The sequence below is a fragment of the Phocoena phocoena genome, chromosome 9 (genome assembly GCF_963924675.1).
Source record: "Phocoena phocoena chromosome 9, mPhoPho1.1, whole genome shotgun sequence".
Lineage (NCBI taxonomy): Eukaryota > Metazoa > Chordata > Mammalia > Artiodactyla > Phocoenidae > Phocoena > Phocoena phocoena.
Window position 1 is genome coordinate 87,408,668 of NC_089227.1, and position 12,321 is coordinate 87,420,988.

At 39.5% G+C, this 12,321-nt stretch overlaps 1 protein-coding gene across 1 annotated transcript in view; it reads left to right on the forward strand.

The window, feature by feature from the left end:
- LRGUK (leucine rich repeats and guanylate kinase domain containing) overlaps nt 1-12,321 on the forward strand; it is a 118,764-nt gene that overhangs the window by 47,398 nt on the left and 59,045 nt on the right. Inside the window, exons 8-11 of the mRNA XM_065884037.1 lie at nt 1,992-2,072; nt 3,643-3,729; nt 5,071-5,177; nt 9,886-10,005. Coding sequence (XP_065740109.1) covers nt 1,992-2,072; nt 3,643-3,729; nt 5,071-5,177; nt 9,886-10,005 — 395 coding nt within the window. The remainder of the gene's footprint in view (nt 1-1,991; nt 2,073-3,642; nt 3,730-5,070; nt 5,178-9,885; nt 10,006-12,321) is intronic.

Sequence of the window (12,321 nt, forward strand, 5' to 3'; positions counted from 1 at the left end):
ATCCTACCTTAGAAAGGACTGGGAGGGGAGCTGGATCCCTCTCATTTGACTCTCGAAAGACTGGTTCATCCCAACTGACATCTTAGTGATAATATTTTACATAGTCTGTGATTATTCTATTCATAGTGTTCACAGCATTTACAAGATCTTTCCATGTTAAGCATCATCGACGTTACCATCTTCTAAAATGGTTGCCTAGTGTTCCTATTGTGGGACTGTGCCATGGCTCATTTAATCACATAATGTTCAGAATTGAGAAAATTTTAAACTTTTACCAAAACGTTAGACCGAATGCTCATGTATCTAATTCTCGTCTGTCTGATGATCTTTTCAGTATAAACCTCCTGAAGGTGGGATAGCTGGTTTATAGCTTATGCATGTGTAGCACATCCACTCCCACCGGCGATGTCTGCGAGTGCACGTGGCCAGGATGCGTTGGTGAGACATGTTGGCTGCGAGGCAACATCTCCTGCTAACATTTGTGTTAGGTCCAAACACAAGAGCTGTAGGCTAGAGGGGAATCAATCTATTGATTGATTGAGCAGTGTGAACCAAAGTGACTCCTCCACCTTCCCAAATAGCACAATATTTAAAAATTGATCCTTTTATCTTGTAGATGATCCAAATGGCAGTTTAATGGAGAGTCTAGTCATCTTATGGAAAAAGCATAACACTGCTGTAACCAGATTAATGTGTGCAGGTTGTATATTGTAACTCGCAATTGGCCTTTCATATTATGTCTTTGAAAATGGCATCCTTAGAACGTGGCACATGTGTTCCTCCCCTGATTTAGCTTTGGGAATAGCTTACATCTCAACTGCATTTTGTGATTGGATAACTCAGGAACTATTAGTGACTCTGCTGTTGGAGTGATCTTACCATGCATGCAGAAATGACTTAGGGAGAAATAGAAATGAAAAAGTGATTATTAATTTTTTGTAAAAGTTCAGCATCTACATCTGAAATAAGATTATAATTATGCTAATTACAGGACATTCAAGGAAAACTGTTTGTCTTTAGTTTAGTGGGGAATTCAGGCCTGCTGCCACCCAAGCTCTATCCCTGCTCAAATTAAAGAACTATCAAGCAACCTTTTTCCCTCTTACTTTTTAAAGTCATGAAACATTACCTGACAAAAAAAGTGTATAACACATAAACGTACCGTTTAGCAAAGAATTTTAAGGTAAATAGTCATGTAACATTCACATCAAGAAATATGTCATACGTGGGCTTCCCTGGTGTCGCAGTGGTTGAGAGTCCGCCTGCCGATGCAGGGGACATGGGTTCGTGCCCCGGTCTGGGAAGATCCCACATGCCACGGAGCGGCTGGGCCCGTGGGCCATGGCCGCTGAGCCTGTGCGTCTGGAGCCTGTGCTCCGCAACGGGAGAGGCCACAACAGTGAAAGGCCTGCGTACCGCAAAAAAAAAAGAAAAGAAATATGTCATACAATCTCCCATGTTTACCTTTTATTAAAACAATTATCTCATTGAAAAACTGATAGAGCTCCACATGTACATGCAGTAAGAAGGCTTCCCCAGCCACAGATGACCACAGTAACCAGCAGAAGCAGCGTTGCGGAGGGAGATTGGGGAGCTGGAGGCTAAGCAGAATAGTAATGGGGAGAAGCATGTAGCCCTTGCATGCATTTTTTGCAGTTTCTCTGATTCTATGTACTATTTAATTTCTGCCTTAAGATAAACGTGGGTGAGATGAGAAACATCTACCTCACTGTTGTCTATCCAGAGAGGAAAAAAGAAAATGTGGCTGTGAGTTTGCATTTACTGAAGGAGCATGCAATAATTCCCTTGTTCTGTGTAGCTTTGTGGAGTTCTCATTAAAAAGCTGGATAGTCACAAGAGCAATTTTTAAAATAAGTTGAGTTTAAAGGATTCAAAGTAGCTCCTCCTATATTACGTTCTCTGCTGTCTTGGTGCATTTAGTCTGTTGATTATATTGTGTGTGTGTGTGTGTGTGTTTTTGGATTAAACAGATTGCTGAGCTGGGTGAAATAGAATACATTGAAAACCTACGTCTCCTTCGAGTTCTCAATCTTCTAAGAAATCCAATTCGGGTGAGACATCCTTTATGTTGGGGGCAGGGGAGAGGGATGAGGACTTTCTTGAGATTCTTTATGAAGTGCTTTTGATAGAACATCAGGAATGTGAATAAGGTGTGTTTATCTTCATTCTCTGTTAGAAGGTATAAGCAAAGTCGCACCTATGTACCACCATGGGTGCATGTAAAGCCTGAAACTGAATACTGGTTGCCTACTCTGTGTGGTCATTTGTGACTCATCCAGGTGGTAATAAAGATTATCAGGCGGGAGCTATTGAGATTGTAGAGCAATGTTCTTTTACATGAAAGAATGCGTGATGCCTGAGGTGTAGATGGAATGTGGTTCCTATCTTATAACAGGGGAAAGTCTAAGATAAGACACTTAAAGAAATTCGCCTGGGGATTGTTGTAAAATTGGCATTGTAAAATGATTATAGAAAAAAGTCATATATTTCCTACTGATTCTTCACCTGTGGATATCAAACTTTCAGACTTTTTCAGGATTCTCTTTTTTTTCCCCCAGTGATAGATCCTTTCGCCTCAGCTCTGTCCCTCCCTCTTTGTGCATATGTCATTCATTCCCCTTTCTATCTATATCCTTCACTCGCCTTTCCATAGACTCTTGAATTTGTATGTATCTCTGAGTACCTTTCTTTTTGTGTGTGTCTTGAGAAATGTGTCCGGGCAGGCAAAAAATCAAAATGAAAAATAAGATCTAAAGATAAAAACAATGTTTGGTATGAGAATAGTGGCAGGCAATTTAAAAGCATCCCTGGGAAAGAAAGTGTTTAAAGTGGCCATCCCTCCCAGTTCCAGATCCATAAAGAGCATCTAGGTGTTTGCATAAATAAATAGCACAAACCCTTTCACATGTTAACTCATTTATATATAAACTTCCCCCACATTTGCACTTTGAAGTACACAAAAGGTACCATTGTATATTCATTTCATGTATATTCTCATCCTCAGAACGCATCACCCACTTAATATCTTTCCCTTCAAAGAGATGTAGCTTCTTAATACAAAATAACTGTAACTATATTTCTAAAAGGCAGGTAATCCTAACACAGGAGATGATAGGGAGTAATATGGGGGTTGTTCTGTAAGTGAATATCATTTTATTATTGTAAAACAAATTCATAATTAATCATACAAATTAATATAAAACAATACAAAGTAATAAATAATGAGAAATTAATGAAACTCTTTGGAATTAGAAGATAGGGTTTGGGTCACTAGCCATAGAACCTTAGATGAAATACTTCACCTCTCCGAGCCTCAGTTGTTTTTTCTTTAGAAATGAACATAATCAGAACTGTCCTGCTTATCTCACAGGGAGATTAACAAGATCACACATTTGAAAAGCTTTATAAGTTACAAGGCACAGTCTGTGTTTGAGTTGTTAATATAAGGGGACTGGTAAGCTGAAAATGTAAAGACCTATGCAGGGTGTGTGTGTGTGTGTGTGTGTGTGTGTGTGTGTGTGAATGAATGACAGCGTTAGTAGGTGAAAGCCCTAAGCTCGTGAAAGTAGACTGCTAGTGGAAAAGGGAGGTAACGGAATAACCTCTTGATATTTTAAACAGGAAAAATCTGACTATTGTTCCTTCGTAATTTTTATGCTACTTCGATTAACAGAATTAGATCAGAAGAAGATAGGAGTGGAAGAAAAGGTATGTAATCGTATCATTTCCTGTGTTTATGAGTTGATAGGCTCAAAAGCTCATGCTGCCTGCTGCAAGGCCAGTACAATCCATAAATGATTGCGTAACAGTACGTGCGTTCATTATTCAGGGGGCGCTTCCTTGTCCTAGGAGCTATCTGTTTCAGCCTCCGCAGAGCTGAGCGTCAGCACAAATGCAGTGAAAGCCCTGCTCTTGGTACAGTGAGGAGACTGGCTGTGGGAAACAGAAGCAGCCCCTGTGTACATAGGCTGGCAGCAGTATAGCCGACTGTTAGTTTGGATGATAGCTATCATATTTGGAGGGTGCGTGATCCTATCTGTGTTACTCAAAAAGTTCACTTAATAATGAAGCGAATTATAATGTCATTCTAACACATCATCGAAAAGGACTCAAATAAATCAATACTCTGGTTTTTAAATCCTTTATGCTACTCTTTAAGATAATGATTCTTCTGGACACAAGTTGAGAGTAACCAGACATTGAATGCTAGCACCTGCCAGCCCCTTCCATACCTGTGGAAGCTAATTTGTCATGCTGTCATGACTGGTGTCAGCTGAAATCTCCACTAATGAGGGGTTTCTTACACTGGATGCAAATTTGAGATGGGAATGAAAAAGCAGGTATAAATATGCAAAGAGGCAGATATTCCAGTTTATAAATGCCTTTCTGAAATCTTGGTTAAAGAATAGTTACAGATGCAAGTCTGTTATCATTCTCTCACTCAAAGGCGCTTATTAGATTTCTCTTTCCCTTTAACGTTGTGCGAAGGGAATAACATTTAAAACCACGCATTAGATAAAGGTATGGTAGACAAGAATAGTGTATTTAGAGGGATGACAAGGCCGGGGGACGGAGAACTGTCCATTGTGGGGAAAAGGCCCATATCTTTGAAAAGAGAAAGTTACACTAAAAGAGGGGGAGGTTTAGTAGAATTTGAGATCATAGGAATAGTTCTTGGCATGATGGCATGAGGAAAAATTCTGCAGTAACAACTACCTGGAATCTAGAGCTATGAATTTCTTTTCATACTAAAAGTTGAAATGTTTACTATATTAAAGGTCATCTTAGACTTTAGACGTTTAGATTTTGTTTTTGCTTTTTTCCTTTCAAACCAGGGAGTATAAAGAAATAGGTGACCAAGGGACTCCAGCTCAATACTTTAAAATAATTATTATTCTTTAGGTTTTAGGAAAGTTAGAGTAGACATGAAGACAGAACACAGATTCCTGGTCACGTGTCTAGGACATTTCATTAAAGAAACTCTAAGGCTTGTCTTCCTTTTAAAACGAATTTTTTTCTTTTCCCTTTGCATTTCTAATTCTGGAAAAGGTCGTGGCAGTGAACAAATACAACCCTCCCCCAGAAGTGGTCGCAGCCCAAGATCACATGACCCATGTTTTCAACAGCCTGATGCAGCCACAGAGGATCTTTGACAGGTATCTTTGGGTAGAACACGGGGTAGCCAGCATAGGACAACCTCATCATTTCCCTAGCCCTCTGTTTTGTGACCCATTCCTTTCTCACCTCTCTGAGGGAAGGGATCAGGTCTATATTTGACAGGCTGTGTAGTCTCAGATATAGTATATTATCATCACATGTTTGAATATGGGGCTCACTTGTTGGCATTTTCCCAAGTGTGGCGATGAGTAGATTCAACTTCCCTCTTTCATCTGGACCCTTGAATGGTGGCTAGCCTGTGACATAGGATGGTGAAATGAAAAAGAAAGAAAGTGTGCCAACTTTTCTGCTGTCGGATAGAACCACAGACCTTAGCCTCATTAACAGAGAATTGTGACGATCTCTATCCATTGTCAATTTCTCCTTAGCTGTGCGTGAATGCTAGATACCCCTGCCAAAGAGCACCCAAGACCGCAGGTTATACGTTAGAGAGTCCCTAGAAGGAGGCCCTCCTCACCTGAGGGAAACCCGAAACAGTCTTTACAGTGATTGCCCTGAGCCCCAGGCAACCTAGCGGGGAGAAGTCACCCAGCTTGGTTGAACACAGGAACAGAATCTCTCACCTCTGAGTTCGAAGACAGATTTACCACGATTTCTTCATATCTTTTTAAACAATCTGTTGGAGCAGATGGCCATTTACGCTATAAGTATAATACAGAAATTCCATCAATGCCCAAAGGCGTTTTAAAATTACTTGTAAAATCTCTTGGTTATAAATGGCTTCTCTTCTTCATGTGGTCTGCTCCTGTACTTCACACAGTTGGTTTCCCACAGAGAGAAGATGTTTTATTTTGCATCCAGGACATGATTTTTTACATGTAATTTAATAATGTAGACGTTGACAGTTTTATATATTTATGGTAGCTCTCTAGGTGAAATGATTTATCATTTATTTGCATACATCTGGAAAAGCACATTTGATTTAAAAGAAGGGCATTTATGTCCTCATTGTATTTCTTTTCTAGTTTATGAGATTGCTAGTTGTTTCATGCTTTAGGGTACATTTATATAAAAATATGTATCAAAGAAATTTACAGCAATGTCTGATAAACACGTATTTCTGGATCATTTCTGGCTGTCAGGCAGAGAAGAGCAAATGGCCAAGCAGCCCCAGATGCTCTGGGATGGAGCAGGGCTCACTCTGAAAAGCTCATGGAGGCAGGAGCAGGGGTGCCATGCCCTTCCCACTCTGGGTCAGGACGCAGCTCCCTGGCAGCTTCAGGAGTCAGGCTCTAGGAGGGGAACCCTGACTCTTGGTCTTGGGACTTTTAGGCTGTGATATTGGGGAATCACTGTCCCCTCTTCTGGCGGGATTGGGGTGAGGAGCCAATATTGAAATGACATGGCAGAGCCTTGACTCTGGCCTGGTAGTCAGTGATAGCTTTCTTACACTCACCTATGACAAAGTTCTCCGGGCTGATCTTGTATAAGTCCTGTCCAAACTCTAGAATCGGCCATTTCTCCAAGAAGCCCTGGTTTGTTTCAGTGAGAAATGGTATTTCCCAATCATAATGTGGGTGCTAGAGACAAACATGACACTGGGTTGATCATTGTTTCCATGTCTTTTAGTGGACAGAGCTAGGAATATATTTCCTTCCCTCCCTCCCTTCCCTCCCTCCCCTCCCTCCCCTCCCCTCCTTCTTTCCTTCCCTACATTCATTGATCCATCTATCTATTCTTTCTTTCTATCTATCCATCCACCTATCTTGCCTATTTGTACCTACCTATTACATCTGTTCAGTCTTTTATATCTATCTAATCTGTATCTAGATAAATCCATCTATAGATAGATAGTAAAACACCTCCTGAACTCATATTGGTACAATTCAATTACAAGACTGTAGCTGAGCTTTTACTTAATCTCATCTCTGTTACATCTGTATCTCCTTTTCTCCCTCACCAAAGACACAGAGGAAGATGGAATTAGAATATCCCATAATTGCTCTTTTTTTAAAGTCCCATATTACACCACAACAGTATCAGAATACCAGTAGTAATAATTACTGAAAACATGAAAAACATATTTTGCCTATGTTCCTCCCATTAACCATTCCCCCATTGTTTTTTATTGTGGTAAAAAAAAAATATATATATATATATATAAAACACATAAAATTTGCCATTTTAGCCACTTTAAAGTGTACAGTTCAGTGGCATTAATTATATTCACAATGTTGTGCGACCATCACCACCATCTGTTTCCAAAACTTTTTCATCAGCCCGAGCTGAAGCTCTGTAAACATTAGGCAATAACTCCCCATTTCCTGCTACTCCCAGTCCCTGGTAATTTCCAGTGTACTTTCTCTCTGTACGAATTTGCCTACTCTATATATTTTATATAAGCATCAATCACTCCATTTTAAAAATAGTGTACTGTATTTATATTGTCAGAACGTATATCCATCACACACTATACTTTCTCCTTTGCTGTCATTTAGTCTTACTTTTCTGGGTAACGGCATATTTATTGCTCACTGCCAGCCCTTACAACTGAGGCCACCTCTTGAGTCATTTTGGTTGTATGAAGCTTGTTCTCTAGCAGATTCCTTAGGAAGAGCTGTGGAATCAGGATCTCTTGAAATCTTGCATGTTGATAATATTCTCTGCCCTTTACACTTGAAAGTCATTTTTGCTATATGTAAAGTCCATGGCTCACACTTTTTCCCTTGAGGATATTAGAAGGGTTTCTCCATTTTCTTTTGGTGCAAAACATTGCTGTCAAAAAACTGGTGACAATCTAAGTTTCTTCCCCTTATAAATCATGTGTTCTCTTTTTCTAGCTGAATAATCCCCCCAGCTTTTTTTAAGCCCAGTAATTTTACTAGACTATGTCTTGGTATTATTGTTACACCATTTATAGCCCAGTTGTTCTAGGCTAATATTCTCAGGTATGTTGTATAGTGTTATTTTATTTTTTTTAATTTCAGAAAGGTTTTCTTGAATGACAGTCTTTAATATTTGTTCCTTAGCTTTGGTTTTCTTCTTCAGGAAGAAGGTCTCCTTTGCCTATCCTCAATATTTGTCACGTTCTCTCAAAATTCTTTCCTTTAGTTACTTAAAAAAATTATTTCGAGGTAATCTTAGATTCACATGCAGTTGTAAGAAATAATACAGAGAAATTCTAGATATCTTTCACCCAGTTTCCTCCAGTGGTAATATCTTGCTTAGCTAAAGTAGAATATCAAAACCAGGAAGCTGACATTGATACAAGCCACCAACCTTATCAAGTTTCACCAGTTTTGCATGTACTCCTGTGTACATTTAGTTCTATGCGATTTTATCACATGTGTAGATTCATATGAGCATGACTCCAGTCAAGATACAGGAGTTTTATCACATGGATCCCTTTGCTTCCCTTTTATAGCTACAGCCACCTCCCTCCTGCTGATCTTCCCTAACGTTTGGCAACCAATAATCTGTTCCCCTTCTCTGGAATGCTGTCATTTCAAGAAGGCTATATAAATGGAATCATAGAGTATATGTATAACCTTTTGGGGTTGACTTTTTTTTTTTTTAAACTTAGCCTCTGTTGAATATATCAATGGTTCATTCCTTTGTATTACTGAGTAGTATTCTTTGGTATGAATACACCACAATTAGCATCGAAGGACATCTGGGCTGATTCCAGTTTTTGGCTACTACAAATACAGCGTTTATGCGCATTCACGTGTAGGCTTTTGGACATCGCAGTTTCAACCTGCCTGCTTTCTGCTGGATACCCATTGTTCTGGGGTTCCCTTGTTCTCAGACGCTGCACGTTGCTTCCTCCTTCTTCCTCTTGCCCAGCTTCCAGTGCCATAGAAGTCTTGCGGGTTTGTGGCTTTTCATCTGGTTTGTTAATCCACATTTTCCATGGGCTTTTGTTCTCAAGTTTTTCTGTTTTCCTCTGAGTATTCAGAGACATTGAAAAATTATGCTGCATGGCCCCCATTCTTCCCAGAATCTATACCTCAGCCATGATTTTTTTCAAAATATTATATTTTATTCCATACTTCTAGAATTTGTGTCTTGCGTGGAACCCAAACACTTCAGCTCTGCATGTTGCAAGAGAATTTATATAAATTAGTCCTTTGGTCTTTTAGACCAGAAGCCATGCGAGATTCATATATCAGCTCTTACTTATTAGTTGTTACTTTGAACAAGTTAATTAACCTCTCTGTACTTCAGTTTCTTTATGTGTTAAGTGTTATTACAGCTTCCTGTGATAATTAAATGAGGTAATGCATGTAAGACGCCTAGAATAGCACCTGACATATAGTAACTGCTCAGGTAAATTTCAGTGATTACTGTTTTCTTTGCACATGAGTATTCTTTTTTTTTTTTATTGGAGTATAATTGCTTTACGATGTTGTGTTAGTTTCACATCTGTGTTCTAATTGGATAGATACAGATGTTAAAGTTTACCTCTCAGAGGGCAGTCTTATTTCTTTCATTTTGAAGTTCTTGGGGGGAATACTTTATCAACCAAGAATTAATATCTCTTACCATATTTTTCCTTTAAAAAAATCTTGTTAAGGTAAATTTTTTTGCTATTTTGCAGTCGACTTGCTTCTGGAAAGTAGGACCATCCTTCCATAGAGTGTCTACATATAGTAAATGCTGGATTACTGGATTAATTGTGATTGTGACATGGACACTTTACACACTGGATGCATTAATATGCATGTCTGCTCTGCCCTGTTGCAGCACCCTTCCTAGTCTGGATGCCCCTTATCCCATGTTGGTATTAGCTGGTCCTCAAGCATGTGGTACACGAGAACTCGCTCACCGCCTCTGCAGACAGTTCAGCACTTACTTCAGATACGGGTAAGTTTCTTTATTGGCTGGTAAGGCTGTAAAATGTCGGATATTGCTAATGTTGGCTATTAAAATGTACATAGAAGGCTTATGAGGTTCTTTGTCAGTTATTACACTGTGATATTCACTGTATTTTTTTTTTTTTACTTTAATCCTCCAACTGTTTTACTTAATTCAGTGACAGCCGAAATCACGCCCCAAGGTTTGGAAATACACGTGGTTGTAATAAAGCATCATGGTGTTGGAACACGGGCTCCTCCTGTTGCCGTGTGGTGCGACAACATGAATCACAATGTTGTGATGGAGGGTGGGTGGGTCTGTGCACCGGTGACAGCCTCTCCTAATCTGTGTTGGAGCCCACGCTGCCAGCACGTCAGCTGCTTTATTTCCACGCGGGTCTTTCTCTTTTGAGGGAATATTTCAGAAGGAAGGAAAGAGAAATGGCAGCAAAAGATTTCCTTTTCCTTTCCCTCAGGTTAGCATTCAATACACTTTCAGTTTTCTGGAGCAGATATTTTGCTGTGTGGTTCCCTAATGACTCAGTTAAAATAGCAGAATATGTCCAAAAGCCTAGAACCATCCTAGAAAATCTTCAGCTGGATTTACAGACTTTTTAAAGGTGTCTGGGTCTCAGATTTAGTTATTGCTGTGACCTTTTAAACTGGTTTCCTCTTTTATTTTTTTATGTATGGCGAAGACATTACTGTTGGATTAGTGATGTTTGTCAGTGAGCTGAGAATGTGACTGCAAAGATATATAGGACAGCAAGAAAAAGAAATGCAAATTATTTTCTAAAGCTGTTGCATACAGGTTCCTTCCCTTAAGCTACACACGTTCAGACAATGTAAATACTATTTTAAACAGGTCTAGTTATCTAGAGATCTCAAATTACATTCCTCATTTGAACAAATCCAGAATACAAATACTGTAGAATAATTTACTCATTAATATATTCTAAACACCCTGAAGCAACGAAAATGAATTAAAACTTAATATCAGAATTAAAAAGTACAGAGTGTCATTATGCTTATACGGCGGTACTGAACCTGTTTCAAAAGATAAGTGGAGCACAATGAACGGACGACCAAATTAGGGCAAAAAGGTGTATCCTGACTATCGTGCTAATGTGTAAACCTGGAACCTTTCAGCAAACCAAAGCTTGGCTGAAGACTTTGGTTACATAAAGACTTACATAAACCAAAGCTTTCCCTGGTTAGAAGTCCTTTCACATCTCTGACACCAATTCTGTTGCAAATGGTTCGTAGCCTATCCTTCATATTTGTTTGCGATACGCACTCTGAGGCACGCTGGGCCAGATGTGTTCTTAGAGGTGTTTTTTAACTCATCGTCAGGATTCTGATCCAGTCGGCCTCAACATTCGCACCTCGATAGGCCCCCTCAGTGTTCATTTTCATTAAATCCTGCTTTTCCCCTATTAGAATGTCTATCCGTCAAGCTTGGGATGATGTATTTAATGCCTGTTTCCCATGCTCGACTGTAAGCCCAATGAGGGTGGGGACCAATGTCAGCTTTGTTCACCACTGACTTCTCATTGTTCAGCAGAAGGCCAGGAACTTAATAAATGCATGAGAAATATTTGCTAAAGGAAAGACTAAGTGATTGAGTGAATGGATGGATGAATGAAATAATGGTACTATATGCAAATTTTAGTGGAAATAACTGTGGTAAGAAGCATAGGTGGTTTTTCCCAACCTCCACTGATGGATACATGGAGAGATGAAGGGATTCATTCATTTGTTCATCCATTCTTTCAATAAATATTTATTGAGTTCTTCTCATGTGATAGGTCCTGAAGATACAGTGGGAACAAGATCGGTGAGGCCCTTGCCTTAATGAAACTTATAACCTGGTAGGGGACTCAGACCTTAGTTAGCAGCATATGCAGTTTGTGTGGAGGCACAAGATGACAAAACATAATCCTAAAATTAGCTTCCTGCTCCTATACTGTTACTGTTGCCACTGCTGTTTTTCTCCTCTGGATGGGATTAGTAGCAAGAGGAAAGACACCCATAAATACCCCACACTCATGCATCCACCTCCCTCACAGGCTCAGAAGCCTTGCCTAACCATGCATGGGCACCCTCATGGGGGCAGAGGCCAGGGCTCGTTCAACAGCACATCATTCAAAGCAAGGATCAGAGAGCATATCACTGGATAAGAAAAGGTATTAGGGAGCTAGTAATTTCAAGCATTGAGAAAGTCAGATAGTACTACTATTACATGCAGCAACTTTCTAATTAAAGCAAATGATAAAACCAAAGCACATCCTTGGGGCAAGTCATTGCTCTTGTTTATTTTATTTAT